This window comes from Garra rufa, chromosome 21, assembly GCF_049309525.1.
Source record: "Garra rufa chromosome 21, GarRuf1.0, whole genome shotgun sequence".
In the NCBI taxonomy this organism is placed as follows: Eukaryota; Metazoa; Chordata; class Actinopteri; order Cypriniformes; family Cyprinidae; genus Garra; species Garra rufa.
Window position 1 is genome coordinate 30,376,523 of NC_133381.1, and position 24,249 is coordinate 30,400,771.

A 24,249-nucleotide genomic window follows, 5' to 3' on the forward strand; every position below is an offset into this window, starting at 1 on the left:
AGTCTCTGTGAGATCTTGTACAACTGTGAAATCATTCCTACAGTCACAAATCTCGCGGTCTGACCGAATTGTCTAGTGTGCGCATTCAGAGAATTATAAGGCTAAAAAACAGTTGAAACTGTCATATCTGTGGTCTCCTATGGTTTTAAAATTGGTAAGATTAAAAAAAAACCTTAAATGGATAGTTCACCCAAAATTAAAAATGCTATTAATTACTCATCCTCACATTGTTTCATCTTTGGAACATAAATTAAGTTATTTTTGATTAAATCCAAGAGATCGCTGACCCTGCATAGACAGCAATATAACTACCACGTTTAAGACCCAGAAAGGTAGTAAGGACATCATTAAAATAGTCCATGTGACATCAGTGGTTCAACCTAAATGTTACGAAGCTACGAGAATACTTTGTGCACGAAGAAAACAAAAGTAACAACTTTATTCAACAATTTATTCTCTTCTGTGTCTTCGACATGCATTCTTGAGAGTACCACAATGCACATGTGAGTCTTGTGCTTGCGAACAAGGCAAAGCACATCCAGGTTCTATGTCAGACATGCGTTATAGTACTCTAAAAAGCAAAGAAACTGTTGCATTATTTTTTTTTTTCTTTTGCGCACAAAAAGTATTCTCGTAGCTTCATAAAGTCACAGTTTCTGGGCCTTCAGCGTATCAGTTGCATTGATGTCTATGCAGGGTCAGAAAGCTCACAGATTCCATCAGAAATATCTTAATTTGTGTTCCGAAGATGAACGAAGGTATTACAGGTTTTAAAATGACATGAGGGTGAGTAATTAATGACAGAATTTTCATTTTTGGCTGCACTATCCCTTTAAGAGAGTTTATTTTTTTTTAATTCACAGGGCACATAATTGAAGGAACCGATCTCAGAAAAATTAACTAAATATTTGTTTTAAAAGGCAGACTCAAAGATAATTTAACATCGACACTACAGTCATTTATTATATTTAACAACAACAATGTCGGCTCGTTCTGTGTGTCATAGCACATGCACAAATTTTTCCAGTTTTGGTGTTTTTTTTAATCCGCTCTAGTGTTTACATGTCATATAGAACAAATTAGAAAAGGTTTTATCCCACCCCTCTCAACCCATTTTTGGCATGTTTATTCTGATTGAGGTGTTTACATGGAGCATTTTCATTAACATTGGACTTTTGAACCAACTGTATTCAAAATACAACGCTCTATGTAAAAGCAACTATTGTTGTCATCTGTACATGAAAAACACAAAGGAAAAATTTCCCCTATTTTAGTACAATGTTGTTGTGAAACGTAACCTAAAACAGAAAACATTAAGAACAAATTCTTTGTCTTGTTTATTGAGGCAAACAGCTCAAAACAGTCTTCTATTCAACGACGGTTCACAAATCTTGCATATTTATACAGACATTATGCTACTTCAACAGTTCAGAAGAGCCAGCTCGCTATAGCTAGAAGTTGTAGCACTCAACTTTAAAGTAAATTTTGTGCTCAATGTGAAGTAATCATCTTCTGAAACAAACTTCGGCTATATCAGGGAAAGAACGGAAAGAACTTTTGACAAATGTTTCATACAGTGGTCAGGACCAATACATGCTACATTTGTTCTTATTTTTTTTACTTATTAAACGGTGGAAGAAAAGTCACATTTTTGGAATTATTTAACTACATATGACAGCATGTTTGAAAAGATTCATCTGTACAGTAGTTAAAAAGCAGTGTTAAAAGGGGCCAGGGTGAAATTTATACAGGTGATTAATACTTAACGTCCCATTGTTGGCATTGTAACGGCGGGGGACTTCAGCGTAGCATCTTCTGCCTTCCACTGCGAAGTAACAGTTTTGATCTGTGTGTAGAACTGAATGCCCTGTGATGGAAAGAATAGCCAAATACTTAAGACTAAACAATGACTCAAGATTAGTCATCTTCTTTTTTAATACTCTCTCAAAATGACAATGACATCACATGAGAAATGGCAGGTGGCTGGCAAACTTACGCTGGCGGGAGCAATAAACCACTTGCGTCAAAACATGTCAGTCATTGTTTTATGACAAACTAGAGCTGACAAAGTTTTAGACAAACACAAATTTTACAGCCAAACTTTTGAGACAAAACATTCAACCAAATGGACCATGCCTGTGACCTAATGTGAAACTTCAGTCAGCTCATTCGGGAAAGATATGATGTGACCAATCATTCTTTGATTCATTTGGGGAAGATATTATGTGGCCAATTATTCTTTTATTTTAAACTTTAGTCAGTTTATTTGGGGAAAAGAGTCTAACGTTAACGAATGAAATGTCATCCCAGAAAGTGGTACAGGACTGGGAAGCTTTGGGCGTGTTGACAGAAGCAATCCAACAAAAACTATTTTCTCAGCTTGTTGTTGAAAATGTTGCTCTTTTTATTAAACTTACCCACATTTAAGTCTTCTTTTGACATATGGGGAAAAAAATTATTTGATCTGCTGATTTTGTATGTTTGCCCACTAACAAAGAAATGATCAGCCTATAATTTTAATGGTAGGTTTATTTTAACAGCAAGAGACAGAATAACAACAACAAAAACAAAAACACATTGATTTGCTCAAAACATGACTTAGCACTGGCAAAACCCTTTTTGGCAATCACACATTTTCTATGGCTAGGCCACTCCAAGACCTTAATGTGCTTCTTCTTGAGCCACTACTTTGTTGCCTTGGCTGTGTGTTTTGGGTTATTGTCATGATGGAATACCCTTCCACGTCCAATTTCAATGAGGGAAGGAGGTTCTTACCCAAGATTTGACGGTCCATGCCCCGTCCATCGTCCCCCAAAACATGTTTCCACCTCCATGTTTGATGGTAGGGATGGTGTTCTTGGGGTCATAGGCAGCATTCTTCCTCCTCTAAACACGTTGTGTTGAGTTGATGCCAAAGAGCTCGATTTTGGTCTCATCTGACCACAACACTTTCACCCAGTTCTCCTCTCAATCATTCAGATGTTCATTGGCAAACTTCAGACAGGCCTCTACATGTGCTTTCTTGAGCAGGAGGACCCTACGGGCGCTGCAGGATTTCAGTCCTTCACGGCGTAGTGTGTTACCAATTGTTTTCTTGGCGATTATGGTACCAGCTGCCTTGAGATCATTGACAAGATCCTCCCGTGTAGTTCTTGGCTGATTCCTCACCGTTCTCATGATCACTGAAACTCCACGAGGTGAGATCTTGCAAGGAGCCCCAGACCGAGGAGGATTGACAGTTATTTTGTGTTTCTTCCATTTGCGAATAATTGCACCAACTGTTGTCACTTTCTCAACAAGCTACTTGGCGATGGTCGTGTAGCTCATTCCAGCCTTGTGTAGGTCTACAATCTTGTCCCTGATATCCTTGGACATCTCTTTAGTCTTGGCTAGGGTTGTAACGGTATGAGATTTTCACGGTATGATAATCGTCTCAAAAAATATCACGGTTTCACGGTTTCGTGGTATACGGTATCAAACTATCATTATTATTATTATTATAATCATCATCAGCTACAATGACCCTTAAATGAATAAAAAGAGATATGTTTTTTGGTTGAACATGGTTTATTGTAAACTTTTTTTAATGAAAATAAAAAGTAAACTCATGGAAGTATGAGTCTACCTTTTGGGGGGGAAAATGAAAATAAAGTTGCGCATCACCCATTTGAACAAAATACGGAATAAGTTATTTCTCTTTATATTAGACACGAATAAACCAAACTGTCCTTCCTCTTTAACAGCATTATATGGGAGAGCAATATGTGCAGGGTCATGTTTGTTAATATTTTCCTGAGATTATCATGGCAGAATGCATTTCTTAGCTTTTTTTCAGGTCAGGTTATGATGAAAAAATGTAAGCATGTTGAGATTTTCAGGGCTCAATTTTGACCGCTGAGGTGAGAGAATGTATCCACTTGTACTAAACATCCTCTCCGAAGGTACACTTGTGGCAGGAACACAACGATACTTTCTGGCCACATTTGCCAGATTTCATCAGCATGTATTATATATATATATATATATATATTTCAGTCATTATTTCTTCAGGCTTAACCAAACGTTTTTTTTTGACAGGTTGTACTAAAAACCTATGCATTTCAGTTAGTGTATTTGATGATTATTCTTTTAAATGAAATTATAAAATGATCATTAAGTGTTCTCTGAGAGTGGCTCTGGATATGTTTCATGTGTTTACGTCTTCACTTTGTAGCGTTCCAGGCAAGTCACCCCAAACTGCCTGAGCGCATTTATAATAATTACATTATTATTAATTTGTTCGCAACGTTATATTGTCCTAAAGGCTATTTTTTTTACTGTGTAACGTTACCACTTGCATAAACACCGCTCCCGTAGGTGCTGACATAGTGGTTTCGCGGGCTATGTCACGTCAAAACTCCGAACTGGGATTAACGTTATATCGATCTAGTACGAGTTCACGAGTGGGAAGTCACGGGTTTGACGGCCGTTCCGGTGCACTTTCACGGGTAGAAGGTTGGAAAAACACGAGTAACGGTTTGCCTGAAACGCGGCAATAGTGAGTGAGCAAAACCATGAGCCTTGAGTGTACTTGAGAGTGTGTACTAGATCCACAAGGCGAAACGGCGCTGCTCATTCATAGAGACGCACAGAATATATTATTACAATATATATCAGTCTTTTTGCGCTGTTTATTCACAGACACACACATCGCGATTTGATTTACTGCACAGCTATATTTTGATTTATTCATCCATCTATCTATCAAATCGCACATGTTACGTGACATCTGTATTATACTCTAATTGGGATTCCCTTTGCATCACAGAAATAATACGGCCATAAGGAACTTAGCTTTATCTTCACGGAGGGATGGTGTTCGCGAAAATGGGAGAATATGTTATTTCCTCCACTCATCGTCCACATTTCTTGCAAACTGGATATCCATCTTCAAGGACAAGCCCGCAATCATTTTTCGGATACTCAAAATATTCCCATACTGCAGATTTACATTTTTTTCTTTTCGGCGGGAGATAGAGATTAGAATTTGCAGCCTATGGCCGTGTTCACGCTTGGCGTCTTTTTTGACAAGAAAAAGTTGACTTTTTAGTAAAAAAAAAAAGCTGGCAGCGTTCTGTTACAAAAAGCAGCCGAGTGCGTCTTCTGTTGCTATAACAACAGCTGCAACAGTAGCGTAGTGCTGTGTGGTGAAGAAATGTTGAGAAAGAGCGTCTTTGTGATGTATATTATGATAGAGTTGTTTACTCATATCATACAATCCTTGTGCTCCGAAACTAGTACGATAAGTTTATCTACAGGCAACTTCTCCGTTTTTTCTTGTTGTTTTTGTTGTTATGGAAACTATAGGTCCCGCTACTCGCTTGCCATAGCCTGGGTGTCCCCATACTGCCTTGCGCAGCGCGATTTTATTCACGCTTCTAGTCAGTCTGGAAACCATGGACCTAATTTTCACCTAAGATAGGGAACCAATCACAGAACGGGGAGGGAGCAGCAAGACGATGACGCCTTCTATGCGACTCACCGAAGGATCCAGCATGGCAGCAGACGCAAAGTTATCTTTCGTGTCTACACTGGACGCGAGCGGCGCGACCCGACGCGACAAATGACATTAGAACGCAAGTTTATTTTGAAAAAAGAGCAACTTTTGGCGTTCGCTCTACATACGTCATCCGGTATAATTGAAACGATTGGCTATGAGCTACGCACAGGCGCATTTGATAGACATTCGTATCGCCCAATAAACGGCTCTGGGCATTCGTAAACCACGCCTCAAATACGAGAAAATGAACATGTGGTTCCCAGACCACGAATCATGACGAAGTCATAACGTGGTCTGGTGATAGCCAGGCTACGCTTGCCATTGGTCAGCTGTCAAAAAAGCGCTTGACATAGGGCGTTTTCTTAAAAAAAGTTCAACTTTTTTCAACTTAAAAAGACGCTCTGAGCTGCAAAAAAAGACGCCGGCGGTGGCGTTTAAAAAAAGCGCTAGGGATAGGATTAGAATGTAAAACAGACGCTGGCAGTTTGAAAAAGGACGGCAAGTGTGAACACGGCCTATGTCTCTGACATTTTCGCCGCTGTAAAGGTATGGGTGGAGTCTATGCAGTCAAGTGGAAAGAAGTTGCATATACACGGCAGCACGGTTGAGATCTGGTTTCATTATTATAATTTTTTTTCAAAACCGGGGATAAGCAAATGTGCACGATATGATAATCGTACATGTCAATATCGCAATAAACCGCCATACCGGTATACCGTTACAACCCTAGTCTTGGCCATGGTGGAGAGTTTGGAATCTGATTGATTGATTGCTTCTGTGGAGAGGTGTCTTTTATACAGGTAACAAACTGAGATTAGGAGCACCTCTTTAAGAGAATGCTCCTAATCTCAGCTTGTTACCTGTATAAAAGACACCTGGGAGCCAGAAATCTTGCTGATTGATAGGGGATCAAATACTTATTTCACTCATGAAAATGCAATTCAATTTATAACTGAATAAAATCAGTTTTCTTTGTTGTTATTTTGTCTCTCACTGTTAAAATAAACCTACCATTAAAATAGTAGACCAATCATTACTTTGTCAGTGGGCAAACGTACAAAAACAGCAGGGCATCAAATAATTATTTTCCCACTGTATACACACAACAAAATATTCTGGGGGCCAAGAAAATTGTGTGAAAATGATCAAAAATGCTGACGGGGAATGAGTTGAATAACTATTGTGTTTCAGTATCTAATATAAACCTATTCAACACAGCATATCCTGATATCCAGTGGCAAATACTTACTTGTTTTCCATAGAAATTGGTGTCACCCCTGAAGGAGGCTCTGGAGCCGGTGAATGAAAACATGGGCAGTGGGACGGGGATTGGTACATTAACTCCAATCTAAAAAAAAAAAAAGCAGTACATTAGCAGACGTCTCATAGGTCAGTTGCGTTTGCCCTTTTGAGCAGTCATGTTCTCTGCATCTCACGTATCTGACACACTCACACCCTGATGACAGTTAAGACAACATTGTACTTGTCAGACGCAAATGCATTTTTGTCTGCCGCAGAAAGCTGTATGCTTTCCTCACGTTGCTAGACACCATGTGGGAGGGACGGTTTGTAAATTCTATACATTACTGCTTAACGTTAGTCTCCCTGCTCAATGTAAACTTAGAAATCTCAGCATACAAGCACAGCTCTAACCTTTCCAGTGTGTATTGAAGAGCATGCCTGCTTCAATGTCAGTGTAGCAATTAAAGTCCCAAAATAGGAGAGTTTAACAAAACTATAGTTTAAAATTAATGTTAACCTTTACTAGGTAGCAAGAAAACGCAAAAGCGCAATTCCAGTAGATTTAGTTTGTTTTTCTGAGATTGGTTTCTTCAAATATGTGCCCTGTGGACTTTAAAAAAAGAAACTCTCTTAAAGGGATATTTCACCCCAAAATTTAAATTCAGTCGTTGGTTACTCACCCTCATGTTGTTCCAAACCTGTAAGGCCTTTGTTAATCTTGAAAACACAAATTAAGATATTTTTGATGAAATCTGAGAGCTTTCTGACCCTGCATAGACACTAACACAACTACCACGTTCAAGGCCCAGAAAGGTAGTAAGGGCATTGTTAAAATAGTAAATGTGACATCAGTGGTTCAACTGTAATTTTATGAAGCTACTGTACAAGAATACTTTATCCACAAAGAATACAAAAATAATTACTTTATTTAACAATTTCTTCTCTTCCCTCTCAGTCTTCGATGCATTAAGCGGCTGAGCGGTGTTTGGATGAGTGTGTAAATATATGCTGTGCGCTTTCCTTTCAATAACGAAATAAACAACAAAAACTGACAGCAGTATGAAAGTAGCATTTAATGTGAATGTTTGCACAAGCTCTGCAGTTCAGTACTCCAGTAATTTACGTCACGTTTATTTATATAGTACTTTATGCAATACATAGCCTTAAATCAAGCAGCTTTACAGTATTAAACATGAAAAGGCAGTGTCACTTTAAGTTTGAATATTCAATAATCAAAATAATCGTTTGTTGCAGACCTAGTCAGAAAGCTCTCAGATTTCATTAAAAATATCTTAATTTGTGAAATTGTCAAAGATGAGCAAAGGTCTTATGGGTTTGGAACGATGAGGGTTAGTAATTATTGACAGAATTGTCATTTTTGTGTGAACTATCCTTTTAAAAACATTGTGATGCTTTAAGTATTTTAATTCACATGTACGTAAGTATTCACAGCTCAATAATTTGTTGAAGCACCTTTGGCACCAGTTACAGCCTCAAGTCTTTGAGTATGATGCTACAAGTATGGCACACCTATTTTTTGGGCAGTTTTTCCCATTCTTCTTTGCAGTACCTCTCAAGCTCCATTAGTGTAGATGGGGCACTCTGGTGCACAGCCATTTTCAGATCTTTCCAGAGATGTTCAATTTAATTCAAATCTGGGATCTGGCTGGGCCACTCAAGGACATTCATAGAATTGTCCCGTAGCCACTCCTTTGTCATCTTGGCTGTGTGCTTAGGGTCGTAGTCCTGTTGAAAGATGAACTGCCAACCCAGCCTGAGATCCAGAGCGCTCTGGAGCAGGTTTTCATCAAGGATGTCTCTGTACATTGCTGCATTCATCTTTTTCTCAATCCTGACTAGTCTCCCAGTTCCTGCTGCTGAAAAACATCCCCACAGCATGATGCTGCCATCACCATGCTGTACTGTAGGGATGGTATTGGCCAGGTGATGAGCGGTGCCTGGTTTTCGCCAGACATGACGCTTGGCATTCTGACCAAAGAGTTCAATATTTGTTTCATCAGACCAGAAAATTGTTTCTCATGGTCTTCAGGTGCCTTTTTCAGGCAGATGTGCCATGTGTCTTCTGCTGAGGAGTGGCTTCCGTCTGGCCACTCTACCATACAGGCATTATTGGTGGAGAGCTGCAGAGATGGTTGTCCTTCTGGAAGGCCATCCTCTCTCCACAGAGAAACACTGGAGCTCTTTGAGTGACCAGAGTGACTATCAGGTTCTTGGTCACCTCTGTGACAAAGGCCCTTCTGCCCTGAATGCTTCGTTTGGCTGAGCGACCTGCTCTAGGAAGAGTCCTGGTGGTTCCAAATTTCCATTTACTGATGATGGAGGCCACTATGCTCATTGGGACCTTTAAGATCTGTGCCTCGATATAATCCTGTCTCGGAGGTCTACAGACAATTCCTTGGACTTCATGGCTTGGTTTGTGCTCTGACGTGCACTGTTAAATGTGCAATTCCAAATCATGTCCAATCAACTAAATTTACCACAGGTGAACTCCAATCAAGTTGTAGAAACATCTCAAGGATGATCAGTGGAAACAGGATGCACCTGAGCTCAATTTTGAGTGTCATAGAAAGGCTGTGAATACTTATGTACATGAGTTTTTTTTGTTTTTTATTTTTATTTAATTTGCACATATTTTAAACAAACATCTTTCACATTATCATTATGTGGTATTGTTTGTAGAATTGAGGAAATTAATGATTTTAATCCATATTGGAATAAGGCTGTAACATAAAATGTGTAAAAAGTACTTTCTGGATTAACTGTACTGTAGATTTGAATATTTTAATTGATATTTTTATTGATATCTTCATATTTTAAAACAGTGATGAAACTGAAGAAGCAACAGATCTTTCTTACATGTCTTTACACTTGAGTGAAACATTAACATAAAAAAAAGAATATTGTTCAGTTTATTAGTGGTTTATGGGATGAAGGCAGATCCGAATGCAAACTTGCGGTCGATTCAAATGTATGAAAAGGACAGGGTTTAAGATGACTAAATGATTGGAGAAGTCTGGCAAATATCAACAGAGAAAAGTAAAACACATTTTAATAAGAAAAAAATAAAACAAAATAAACTAAACATACGCATGGGTGAACTGTTTACAATATAATAAAAAAAATATACATTTAAGTACGTTTTTAGTAAGTTTTGTAATATTATAAATTTATATAACAGAAACAACTCTAAATTTGTTATAAAAAAAGCCTGAGACTCAAGTGTATGAAGCTGAAGAAACTTGAACATGCTTGCTTTAAAAACCTGCTACTATTGGGCTTCAGCTGTGTATGGAAAGTGTAGAACAATCAGCTCATTCTATTGAATGTGTTGACGAAGCAGTCGACACACAACTGCAAGCCACAATCATTTGTTTGTGTACCAGCCGAGAAAAGTAATGCATGCAGAGAATAACTAAACAAAACATTTTGTTTTTGGGGTGGGGTGAGGCTGGAAACTGGCAGAGCATCTTGAAATGTTTGAAAAAAAATGTGGTTGCACAATTTGAGCCTTCTGGCCGAAGGTGACTCGTGAGGGAGTGGACGGAGAAAAAAAAAAAAAAAGCAAAAGGAGGTTCTTGTGTGAAGGGGTTTCAGAGGCCAGCTCAGCACATGGCCCGTGCCGTGTACTCCAGCATGTGAATCGCAAACACACGGCATAGCTGCTCGCCACGGGCAAACAAACGGGGTAAAAAGGGGGCCGTTTTGCATAACCACCAAATCAACAGGTTGCGAGGGATTCCTTTTGAGTTTAATTTAACACTTCAGGCTTTTAAAAAACAAAATATTTTGGCATAGAGCTGTTTTGATTAAAAAGCACATATTTGCTATGAACTATTTGTAGTGTGCATGTCTTCTGGTCACAGCTGAACGTTTTCAAAGCTGTGGCAAACATGGTACGTTCAAAGGGGGGGGGGGAAATACTGTTTTTGCATACATTTTTAAAGGAAGGCTTGTGCTACCCTTAGTGTTATATATGGACGCTAAAGATACAACACTTACATCTAAACCGTGCTTCTTGGCTTTGGCTCGGGGAGTGGCGCCAAGGGGATTTTACACATTTCATTTACATCACGTTCTAATATTTACTCTAGAGGTGTGCCTGGAACTCTTCACCTACAATGGTCTTGTCAAGAGCCTACATGACATGTGGAGGTGTCTAATACTACATAAGTGAACATTAACATGTGTACATCGTCTGTAAGGAGGGAGTTTTCCACAGTCATAGACTGACCGAGGCCTCTCAAAGGTCTGACTTTTGCTTGCACCCATCTCAAGTCACACAGATACTGTTTCAACACTGCCAGGGGCCGTTTTTCCATTCAAATGCGCTACTTTTCCATTGATATTCTATGCAAACGCGCTAGACGTAGTGCTGGATAATGCGAACGATTAGTAAACTAATCCAGAATAAAAATGTTCTGATAATTTACACACCTCCATGTCATCCAAGTTGTTCATGTCTTTCTTCAATTGAAAAGGTTTTTGAGGAAAACCAAATTATTGATCAATTTAGGGTCCAAACTGCAGTTTCAAGGAAGCTTCAAAGGGCTCTACATGATCCCAGCAGAGGAATAAGGGTCCTGTCTAGCGAAACGATTGGTCATTTTCTAAGAAAATTTTAAATTTATATACTTTTTAATCACAGATGCTTGTTTTGCACTAGCTTTGTGATGCGTGTTCAAAACTTCATGTATTACATAATCATCTTGGAAAGGTTATGAGAGGTTAGATCTGTGTACTTCGGTTTAAAAAGGTAAAGTAGGGAGAAAAACAAAAAAAATTTCTGCTAAAGAAAGACATTAACATGTTATTTCAGTTATAAAGGTTTGATACATTTTAAATGTGTGCCCTGATCACAATGTATATATATATATAAAAAAAAAAAAACTCACCTGACCAACATCAACTTCATGGGTGTATTTACGAGCGGCAGCACCGTTGGTGGTGAAGATGGCAGTACCATTGCCGTATGGGTTCTTATTGACCATTTTGATGGCATCATCCAAGCTTTCGGCCTCCAGGACCACCAACACAGGTCCAAATATTTCCTCCGTATAGCACTTCATGTTCGGCTAAAATCAAAGCATGACAAACAAGTTACATGACCTTTAGAGATTTACTAAACATGTATGACTTTGTTTAAACGCAGATTTTTGTTCCCAAGTTAAAGTTGTAGAAACCAAGCTGTTAATTATGGTTTCAAACTACTCTTTATGGTCTGAACATGACAAACACTTAATGTTTTTGAATTCTTTAAACTTATTAAATTTTTTGTCTTAGACATGCACATTTGACAGTAGCTTGAATTGACAGTAGTAGTTTGAGTTAGGATGCAGATGTAAATTTATGTTCATTATCAAAAACAAACATCTGTAAAATTGCAAAAACCTCATTTTTATATGTTGAAATTGATTCTGATAGAGTTTAATTGAAATTAACCATTGGTCTTCCATATTAGCATACATTTAAATCATAATAACCAGTTAAAACCACACATATAACACCTTAAGACCATGGTAACAATGTATGTTTTGTAGGTATTTGTATGAAAAACATGTTTAGCATTTGGCATAAAAGCACACATACTATAGCGCATTACAAAAAATACAGTGCCTTGCAAAAGTATTCATACCCCTTCATTTTTTTTTTCATGTTTTGTTATGTTGCAGCTTTATGCTAAACAATTTTAACTTTTTTCCCCACAATCTAAACACCATACACCATAATAACAAAGCAAAAAAAAAAAAACTGATGTGACAACTTTGCAATTTTTTTTTTTTTTTTTTTACAAATAAAACACTGAAATAAGTACAATGCATAAGTATTCATACCCTTAACACTGTACTTAGTTGAAGCACCTTTACAGCCGCATGTCTTTGGTACGATGCAACAAGCTTTACACATCTGCATTTGGCAGTTATCTGGCATTGTTCTCACTTCTTTACCTTTCAAGCTCTGTCAGTTTGGATGGGGGCTGGCAGACATTTTCAGGTTTCTCCAGAAATGTTTGATTGGGTTCAAGCCCAGGCTCTGGCTGGGCCACTCAAGGACATTCACAGAGTTGTACAGAAGCCACTCTTGCTGTGTGCTTAGAGTCATTGTCCTGTTCAAATGTGAACCTTCTGGCCATTCTGAGGTTCTGAATGCTCTGGACAAGGTTTTCATTAAGGATATTGCTATATTTTGCTGTGTTGAACTTTCCTTCTACTCTGACGAGGCCCGCAGTCTCTGCCACAAAAAAACAGCCCCACAGCATGAGGCTGCTACCATCAAACTTTACTTTTGGGATGCTATTGTTCAGATGTTGAGCAGTGCCTACTTTTGTCCAAACATGATGCTTGGAATTGAGGTTAATCTTGTTTTTTGAAATCTGAGAGTCCTTTAGGTGCTTTGTTGAAAACTGCAGGTGGGTTTTTTTTGGTTTTCACTGGGGAGAGGATTGAGTTTGGCCACACCTCCATAAAGACCGGATTGGTGGAGTGTTGCAGTGATGTTCCTTCTATAAGTTTCTCCTTACTGCATATATGATCATGAAGCTCAGCTAGAGAGACCATCAGCTTCTTGGTCACCAGTATAACTAAGGCACTTCTCAATCAATTGCTCAGTTTGGCCACAGCACTAGGAAGAGTCCTAGTTGTTTTAAGTTTCTTCCATTAAGAGTAACGCAGACTACATGCTGTGAACCTTCAATGTGGCTGATTTTTTTTCTGAACTCTTCCCCAGATGTGTGGCATGACGCAATCCTGTTTCCGAGCTTTACAGGCAGTTTTTTTTACCTCAGGAATTGGTTTTTGCTCTGATATGCGTTTTCAGCTGTTAGACCTTTTAACCATAGGTTAACTCCACTCGAAGTGTAGTAATATCTACAAGTGATATGAATGCTCCTGACCTAAATCTCAAGTGTCCTAGAAAAGGGTATGAATACTTATGCAATAGAATCATTTAGGTGTTTAATTTCCAACATATTTGCAATGTTGTTACAAACCTGTTTTTTGCTTTGTCATTATGGTGTATGGAGTGTAGATTGATGTGGAAAAAAGTAATTTAAAACAGTTAAACATAAATCTATAACAAATCGTGAAGGGGTATGAATACTTTCGCAAGGCACTATATATATTTCATTACTCTTTTAAAAAATTTAATACATGTCTGCATTAATAATTTAACAAAATTCTATATGAAAATTCCATATTTCTGTCACAATACCATAGAGCAGTTAGTGTTACTACAGTAAATCCATGCTACATTTTGGAAATGTGTACATCGAAAAGCCTGACTGTAGCGTTGCGCACAGTGTTTCTCCTGTTTATCAATGCTGTTAAATCTGGCTTTAAACTAATTTAAAATCATAGTAATTTGTGTTCTTACTTCACACTGGATCTCACAGCAATGTTTAGTGCTCACGTGACGAAGACTTATCAGCGAGTAAACTAATCTGCTCTAGTAAGCTCTGGCTGCACTGCCGTCTAAATTTATGCGCCAAAAGCATAACAAAACCGTGCTACTCATTTGAACCATGCCACACTGACCATTTATCTGCTTGGTTCAAATGAGTAGTGCTCTTGTGGGGCAGTCGTGGCATAACGGTGAGAGAGTCGGACTTGTAACCTAAGGGTTGCGGGTTCGAATCTCAGGTCCGGCAGGTGAGACCCCAACTGCTCCCCGGGCGCCGCAATATGGCAGCCCACTGCTCCAGGTGTGTGCAAAATGTGAGTACAAATTCCCTTCCCCTTTCCACTTTGGGGACAGGCGTGGCCTAATGGTTGGAGAGTCAAACCCAAAGGTTGCAAGCTCGAGTCTCAGGTCCGGCAGGGATTGTAGGTGGGGGGAGTGAATGTACAGCACTCTCTCCACCCTCAATACCACGACTGAGGTGAGTCCCTTGAGCAAGGCACCAATCCCCCAACTGCTCCCCGGGCAATGGCTGCCCACTGCTCTGGGTGTGTGTTCACGGTGTGTGTGTGTGTGTGTGTGTACACTACTCTGTGTGTGCACTTGAATGGGTTAAATGAAGAGCACAAATTCCTAGTATGGGTCACCATACTTGGCCTCACTTCACCTCCTTCCTCCTCTTTTGTTACACTTCTGGTGCATGAACATTATATCGAACATAAACTCTTGTTATCGTTTAATTGAAGACAATTTAATCACAATAATTATTGTTACCGTTTTATCGCCCAGCCCTAATGGAACACACAAATTATTACACTGATCCAAAACAACACTGAACCTCATTGCCTTTCACTGTCTGGATTAAAAAAATATCTTATTTGTGCTTCACAGAATAAAGTAAGTCATACAGGTCTGGAAAGGCAATACAACACCTGTACATTTCTTCTTCAATCTGTAGTTATTGTGGCTCTTACCGTGACATTGCCAATGATGGTTGGTCCTACGAAGTTTCCGTTTTCATAGCCCTTGACCTTCACGTTCCTCCCATCAAGCAGCACCTTGGCACCCTCATCCACGCCACTCTGAATAAGGCTGTGGACTCGCTCTTTGGCCTGAGGTGAGATGAGAGGTCCTACATCAGCTCCGGGCTGGTCACCTTACCGAACAGAGAATAGAAGAAAGAGCAAAAATAATGATGTGATTAAACAAAAATTTACAGACAATTTACTCACCTCTATGTCATCCAAGATGTTCAGGTCTTTCTTTCTTCTGAAATTATGTTTCTTGAGGAAAACATTTCAGAAATTCTCCATTTAGTGGACTTCTATAGTGCCTGCGAGTTTTAACTTCCAAAATGCAGTTTAAATGCAGCTTCAAAGGCTCTAAATATCCCAGCCGAGGAAGTCCTATCTAGCTAGCTAAACAATCTGTCATTTTCACATTTATACACTTTTTTTTTTTTTTCACCACAAATGCTCGTCTTGTCTAGCTCTGCGATGCGTCCCGTTCAACACAGCTAGGGTATGTAAAAAAAAAAAAATCAAATTTTCTCCTCCAACTGAAGGGGATAGAGCTTTTTCTGTCATTGGCCCTAGACTGTGGAATGCACTTCCGCCTGATATTAGACTTGCACCATCAGTTGATGTTTTTAAAATTCACGTGAAAACGTATCTGTACTCTGTTGCTTTTAATTCTTGATTCTGTCATTGTATGGTATGTGGCTTGTGTGTTTGTTTGTTTTTTTCTTTTTTTGATGTACAGTCCTTTGGTCTACATTGTAGTAGAAAGGGCTATATAAATAAACAAGACTTGAGACTTGAGACTCCAACTTTCAATTCATCCTACATCGCTGCAGAAGTACCAACCCAGTGTTTACAAAGTGAACCTGCAAAGATCATCAAATGCCCTTTACAAAAAAGGTAAAACAGCGATATAGGATGATTTTGAAGTTGGAGGAGAAAATGTGATGGGAGTTTTTTGACATACCCTAACTGTACTAAACTGGAGTGCACACATAGTATCCCTGTGCATCGCAGGAGTAGACAAGACAAGCATTTGTGGTTAAAAAGTGTTTAAATATTAATTTATTTAAGAAAATTACCTATCATTTCGCTAGCTGGAATCATTTAGAGCCCTTTGAAGCTGCATTTAAACTGCATTTTGGAAGTTCAAACTCCCGGTCATTACAGAAGTCCACTCTATGGAGAACATTCCTGAAATGTTATCTTTAAAAAAAATAGAATTTCTTTATGACTAAAGAAAGACATGAACATCTTGGATGACAAGGCGGTCACAAAATGCACCCAAAGCACAGCAATTATAATCTGGTTTTTGTTAACATGTTTTAATCCAAGCCATCAGAATGGAAATATTCAAAAATCCTTCATTTTCATTACACGTGGCACTTTGTTACAAATGCTGAATGAACGTACTATTCATTACCTGGTGATCAGATTTCTGCTTTACATAAATGTGTGAATTCGCTGTACTGTAGATGTAGTTAGGTGGATAGCTGGCGGAAAATGTAGCGGTTTCTCTTTCAAACAACAGTTTAGTTGGTTAACCAGACGTTAAAACATCCTAAAATCTGAAGAAATGGTTTCTGTATCGTTTGCTCTGTTGATTTTCGCTGAATAGAAGGGAGGACTTTCCTTTAATTTACCCGTTTTTACCCAAACACACAGCCACACACATACGAACAAACACACAGCCAAACACACAATTTTAGATACCCTGAGGCAATATGTCTTAGAGGTCTGTTATAGGGTTTCAGAATAGCTGCTGCGGTTTAGCTTCTCTGATTACAATGACAATTTTCATCGGCAGATTTTTTTTTTTCAAACATTTGATCGGCCCATACTAATTTCTGGTGCCCTTTATACCACAAAATGTGCTTTTGCTTTGTGGCATGACCAAGACAAATAGTGCGTCTATCCTCTGGGTGAGCTGAACATGCTTTAAGTTGCTCTGGCAGAGGTGTGGTCATGAAGGCATGGGTGGTCTATGAAAAGGCCAAAAAAGAGGGTTAAAACAAACTGCATGAAACCAGAGAAACTCTACATAAAGAGGAACTGTGGAACAGAGATTTTATTCAATGAAAGTCATGGATAAAAAATTGTCTCAAGTGACACTTACAGTATAGGTTTTCCTGGTATATAATTGTAGTGTTCACACTTTTATATGCCAAATTATACATTTGGTCCTGGTCCACTTAGTGTTCACACAGGCTTTTTCGACAGCAAAACCTAAAGATACCGAACCTAAAGGCATATTGATACGTTCACAACCTGATTGTTCAGGTTAAATGGCGTATATTTCGTGGTGGAACTCACCGAATCACATTTGAACAAAAAGTGGCATGTCCAAAATTATTCATACCCTTTGCAAACTGTCACAGTCTATGGAAAAATCCAAAGTTCTATACCAATCCAAATAGTCCAAGCTGTTCTAAATCATCCTAATTACCCTGATTCATTGGGAACAGCTGTTTTAATCAACTCAACAGGTGAAAAACAGAAGCTCTCTGCTGTTGGTTTGTGGACAGTCATGGCTAAGACAAAGGAGCTCACTGAGGACCTGCGGCTGCGCATTGTGGCTGCTCACAAGTCAGGAAGGGGCTATAAGACCATATCTAAATGTTTTGCAGTTTCAGTGGCTACAGTGCAAAATATTATTAAAAAATTTATATGAGTAATGATAAAGATGAGCAATATTTTTTTTCCACAATGATGCCTCTTGTACATCGTCTTACTATCTTTTGGGAGAAGCCTGTGTCATTTCCAGTCAAAAAAAACTTGCTGGTTGAATAAAAGTAACTTTAAGTCAGAATTTGCCAGGGGTATGTATAATTTCTGGCTTGACCGTACACGTTTATTTTTTAGCAAGTTGCTCTCTCTCAAGCGCTCCATTGCAAGTGCAGATGGACACATCCTCTGCATGCAACCAACCTAAAAAAATATATTAAAAAATATTCAATAAATCGCCAGAACATAGTAAATTTTAGCCTTTATCGTATTGTGCCTGACTAGGACACAGTGCTCCACAGCCCAAACTCTGAGACAGATTTGTGAGACACATAAAATATGCAGTACTGGGGTACTTCAGGATCAAAACTTGATAATTATAACAAAACTCAAGTACCTGCATTGACACGGAGGCCTTTTGCACGTTCAACTAGCTCAGGCAACCAGTTTCGGGCTTCTCCTACGAGGATAGCAGTGGACAGTGCCATGCATCTCTGACCTGCCGCTCCAAAAGCAGCCCCAACCAACTGGTTCAGCGTGTTCTCTTTATTAGCATCAGGCATTATCACACCATGATTCTTCGCCCCCTGGTGGACAGAAAATGAGATTGGAGCAGGTCCACATTTTTACCAAACTTACAAATTCTAACACTAACATGATAAGAGAAAATAGGCAAACTAAAAATGAGGGAAGAAAACGTGATGGACCTCAGTTTACCATTTTGAAAACACAGTTATAATAGACTGGCATAAGATCCAGAATCAAAATTAAATTAAATTTTCAAAACTGCAATAATATGGAAAGGATTGTGGGAGTAGAGGGGGCTGCTGTGGGGTTTCAGAAAAGGGATTTTATCTGCAGTGGGAGCAAAGGAGGTGGGGATATGATATATTAAATCCAAGGCATTTGAATAATGATAGTTTTGCATTTTAACTTAATACACTGCTGTCCATCATCTTTAAGTCTGTCAAAACAATGAAGTATGAAAGGGGTAATCTCCAATTTCCTAAATCTTTAGTCTAAAATTGCAGCCTCATTATGGAGGATAAGAATGAACCAGAGAGATGCAGATTCATTTGTAACCAAATGCTGCCATCATCTGGCCAAAGCAGTTGTGCTGAGAAAAAACATACATATGGACTCACTGAGCATAGTTGGGAAAAAGTTGCACTGTTGAAAGCAGCTGAGCTAAGGTTTGAAGAAAATCCTGCCCAATCTTTTCTATGTAATGAAAGTGCAAAATTATATCACTGTTTACTCACCTTCATGTCATTCCAAACCTGTAAGTCCTTTGTTCATCTTCGAAACACAAATTAAGATATTTTTGATGAAATCTGAGAGCTTTCTGAGCCTCCAAAGACAGCAATGCAACTGACACATTCAAGGCCCAGAAAAGTATAAAGAACATTATTAAAATAGTCCATGTGAGATCAGTGGTTTAACTGTAATGTCATGAAGCTATGAAAATACTTTTCGTGTGCAAAAACAAACAATTTTAATGATGTCTTTACTGCCTTTCTGGACCTTGAACATGGCAGTTCTCGGATTGAAAGCTCTCGGATTTCATAAAAAATATCTTAATTTGTGTTTTGAAGATGAACAAAGGCCTTATGGGTTTGGAACGACATGAGGGGGAATAATTAATGACAGAGCTTTCATTTTTGGGTGATCTATCCCTTTAAGGCTGCTCTGTGCCTAGTCAAAAATTTAATTTATATATTTACGGTAGGAAATTTACCAATTATCTTCATGAAACATGATCTTCACTTAATATCCTAATGATTTTTAGGATTTAAAAAATCGATAATTTTGACCCATACAACGTATATTTGGCTATTGCTACTTACTGGTTTTGTGGTCCAGGGTAACATATAGTAAACAAGCTTCTATGTTTACCATATGTGAAAAGCTCTATGTATTGTGTATTACCATGAGAATAAAAGCCTACAATAACCACTCAATGTAGTTCTCTAAGCCTTACCAAAATTTCATGGGTGTTTGTCAAAGGACAGAATTTTCATTTTCATTGTAAACTACCCTTTAAAATGCTTTGGTATGATTTTTTTTTTTTTTTGCTCTTAAAGGGATACCCAAAAATGAATGACATGAGGGTGAGTAATTAAGGAAAGAATTTTCATTTTTGGGTGAACTATCCCTTTAACTGACCAGACTTTCATATGCAATATGATTTTCTGTGAAATGCATTAACTTCATGTTCAGAACCAACCATGTTGCTCTGCACTCTTTTGCCATTTTTGGATCCTCTCTCATAGATATACTCGCCAGCCTGGTTGGAGCCTACGAAACTGATGGCTTTGATGGCCGGATGGTCACAGATGAAGTTCACAGCTATAAAAGCACATGGGGAAAAAAAATCATTTTGTTATCTGCACACAGAATCTAGATCATAGTGTGGTCAAAATATGTATAACCCTTCTGCTTCTGTAGTTTTCCATACCGTCATGCTGTCCGTGAATTATGTTTAATGTTCCATCCGGAGCGCCGGCATCCTGCAGCAGTTTGGCCAGCATCATGGTGCAGCCAGGCACTCTCTCTGAGGGCTTCAATAAATAGGTGTTTCCGCACACCATGCCCATTGGGAACATCCACAGTGGAATCATGGCAGGGAAATTGAAGGGGGCGATACCGGCACATACACCAATGGGCAACCGGTATGTGTACGTGTCCATGTCTTTAGTGATAGAGGGGAGGGTCTCGCCCAGCATGAGGGATGTAATACTACAGGTGTGCTCCACAACCTCTGAAATATCAACAAACAACCAGTATAAATAATGTGAAGGCACACAAACAAAATGTGCAAATAGTTATATTCAGCTGAAGTTATTTTCAACCTTATGTTTATTGAGTCACGTGCTAGGTTGTTGATTTCAGTCTGTATAACCAAACAGGAAATATTTTTACAGTAAATACAGTACTTCCGCATAATGGAACCTTTGCAGGCAAGGGTAAGTTTGGTTATAAAGTACAAATGTGCTTAAAGTGTAAGTACACTTCCAGAACAAAAAAATTACAGATCATTTTCTCACCCCCTTTTCATCCAATATGTTCATGTCTTTCTTTCTTCAGTACTAAAGAAATTATGTTTTTTGAGAAAAGCATTTCAGGAATGTTCTCTATATGGTGGACTTTTATGGTGCCTGTGAATTTGAACTTCTAAAATGAAGTTTAAATGCAGTTTCAAAGGGCTCTAAACGCCCAGCTGAAGAAGAAGGGTCTTATCTAGCAAAACGATTGGTTAATTTCTAAAACAAATTACAATTTCTATACTTTTTAACCTCAAGCACTCATCTTGTCTAGCTCTGTGTGAACTCTGTTGTTTCCGATTCACGACAGTTAGGAGATGTTGAAAAACTCCCATCTCATTTTCTCCTCCAACTTTAAAATGGTCCTACATTGCCGTTTTACCTTTGTTTGTAAAGGGCGTTGGAAAGGCCCTCTTTGCGTGTTCACTTTGCAGCAATGTAGTATGATTTTGAAGTTGGAGGACAGAATGAGATGAGTTTTTCGACATACCCTAACTGTACTGGGTTAACACAGAGCTAGACAAGATGAGCATTTGGGGTTAAAAAGATTGTACATTTTTTAATGTATAATATATAAATTGTACATTTGTTTAGAAAATGACAGATCTTTCTCTCGATTAGACACTTATTCCTTGGCTGGGATCATTTAGAGATCTTTGAAGCTGCATTTAAAATGCATTTTGGAAGTTCAAACTCACGGGCACCAAATAAGTCCAATATATGGAGAAAAATCCTGAAATGTTTGCCTCAAGAAGTATAATTTCTTTGCGACTGAAGAAAGAAAGACATGAACATCTTAGTTGACAAGGGTGTGAGTAAATTATCTGTAAACTTTTGTTCTGGAAGTGAAATTCTCCTTTAAGCCTCCATTATAAGGCTATTTACTGTAAACACATCTTGGTTGTTTGAGTCAAAATGATTGTTTTTAGATCACGTTCTTGGTACATATAGTGGTCACTGAGTTGAAAATAACTGATTATTCCTTATACTTTTCTATATGCTACAATCTCAAATACGACGTTCAGGATTTAACTAGCATGCTAATTGCTTTTATTACTACTACAGAACTGTCTCAAAAACGAGAGACTCACGCAGTCCTCTGAACACATCGCCCTCAGCATCAGCCAGGGTTTTTCCCTGCTCCAGGGTTATCAGCTTGGCCAGCTCTTTCTGAAACACAAATCAAATTACATATAGCAGGCAGTAATGCAAGAACAATTAATTAAAAATAAAATTGTAATCCAGTATAGCTTAAGCCCGGCTCACACTACAGGAGTTTTAAAATCCTAACCGATTATGAAATCTGGTTGCAGCGCACACATAAGGAGAATCTTCGCAGATTATCTTACCTGAAATCTTAAACATGCACGCACTATAAGATTTGAAAATCCTGGCGCATCACACACTACAAGATATTATTAGGATTATCATGCCTCCTGATCTCACACAGCCAATCTCCATTTCAGCAACTAATGTTTACATAGGTTAACTTGTGCACTCACCTGGTATGTTCAAAACTAGGGCTGTGATGGTCTCAATGGCCCCAGAAAAAGTAATTACCATGAATGTATAGGGGCAAAAATTAAGGAGATATTTGAATTAATAATAATAAGTCCGTGTCACAAAGATGAAGTTGACTATCTTGACTCGCCATCTGCTCACTTTTAAAGCCTAAATGCATCTTTATGAATTAGGCCTATATCTTATGAAAGAGTTTTGTTTTCGATTTTAATTATTTCGTTTTATAGTAGTGAAGTAATAATTTAAAGCGTATATTAATTATTGTGAAGCGCTCCTTTTTAACACCAGACATCAGAAAGCGTATCCTGTTTGTTTTCTTCAAAAGCACGTTTTGTTAACGCTGTGTACACACGAACTAAGGTAGACCCTTTACAATTCTGGATGATATATTACTCTGACCGCTTTATGAGCAAAAATGAAGTTTCACATTGCACCAGCGAATGCATGTCCTATAGGCGCGCTCCAGCTTTCAATCTCCGCAAACGATTGGATATGTGCCTATTAGCACACATTATCTAGGTTAAACGATTAAACAAATATATATATATATATATATTTATTTTAATTTAAATCGTGATGGCTTGAGAAGGCTAAATTGATCTGTTTGCCGCTGGTCGCATTACTTTAAAAAAAAAAAAAACTTGAATTGAACAAACAAAAAGTGTTCCAAATATATTTCTAAATTCACTTTATAAACTAAAGAAACGAAAATAAATGTAATCACTTTGCTATTAAAGACAGCAGCTGTGTAATGGGGAAGAGAAAGAGGAAAAAAGACAGGTTCCAGTCGGACTTGGGCCAGTAGTTCTGATGAGCTGTCCGACATTTTTGCAACGAATGTTTGTTTAATAGCCTATTTAACATTGTATTTAGGCTACTTTCTTATTTAAATATATTATTTCTTTAATTTATTTGAGCGTTTTTTGTTCACTGACGTAAGTGCTAAAATAAACAGGCACATTTGTTAATAATGTTTGAGCCTAATTTATTTTGTTTCAAAATTATATACATATGTATTTATATGTAGGCCTATGTACACAAACGTCAGTATATATATTTATAAATCACTTCGCTACCGCTGTGGTAAAAATCTGCCTATTCAAAACTATAAGACAATTTTACCTCAGCATATAGCTCCTCTTTCTCCTTACAGTTGTGGTACGTTTTCGACACATTATGCTGACAAGACAGTTACTACAAAAACTCAAGAAGCATTTTCCTTCATCTCCACTATCAAACAACCCGTGTTTTGTGGTCACACATTGGCTGTTGTGAAAGTACTGATAAGCACATAGCGTCATCATCGCGATTTAAAATCTTAAATATCAGACATGTTTGATTTGATCGGGGCAGCCCCGATCTGTGAGCTAGCAGATCGGGAGATGCAAGATTCGATCTTTGAACGCCTCACATTACAAGATAATCTGCGCCGAACATCGGGGCCGATCGAGGTGCTTGACAAGATTTTTGCTCCGATTCTCGGGAGGGGAAAATCGGGGCAAAATCGGGCTAAAACTCCTGTAGTGTGAGCCGGGCTTTAGTGCAATCGTCAAATTGCAAAGGTTGAGATTTAATTAAACAAATATCCTCTGCATGATTCAGAGTCCAGTGTTTCAGAGTGGCTCGGTTTGCAGTAAATGCTGCTCCAGATGAACTTCATCTCTGCATCTGATTCTGCTCCAAACAGTCTCAACTACTGTTTTGATATTCTGAGCAGATTATGACATCATACTGCTCAGGCCCCATC

General features: G+C 38.4%; 1 protein-coding gene across 1 annotated transcript in view; it reads right to left on the reverse strand.

The window, feature by feature from the left end:
* Positions 1–1,324: 1,324 nt before the first annotated feature.
* The window catches only part of aldh6a1 (aldehyde dehydrogenase 6 family, member A1), a 29,964-nt gene continuing 7,039 nt past the window's right edge, over positions 1,325–24,249 (reverse strand). The window contains exons 5-12 of the mRNA XM_073827348.1: positions 22,073–22,151; positions 20,396–20,698; positions 20,165–20,286; positions 18,335–18,524; positions 15,169–15,350; positions 11,695–11,874; positions 6,789–6,887; positions 1,325–1,867 (exon numbers count right to left, since the gene is read on the reverse strand). Of these exons, the coding sequence (XP_073683449.1) occupies positions 1,763–1,867; positions 6,789–6,887; positions 11,695–11,874; positions 15,169–15,350; positions 18,335–18,524; positions 20,165–20,286; positions 20,396–20,698; positions 22,073–22,151 (1,260 nt within the window). The 3' untranslated portion in view covers positions 1,325–1,762. The remainder of the gene's footprint in view (positions 1,868–6,788; positions 6,888–11,694; positions 11,875–15,168; positions 15,351–18,334; positions 18,525–20,164; positions 20,287–20,395; positions 20,699–22,072; positions 22,152–24,249) is intronic.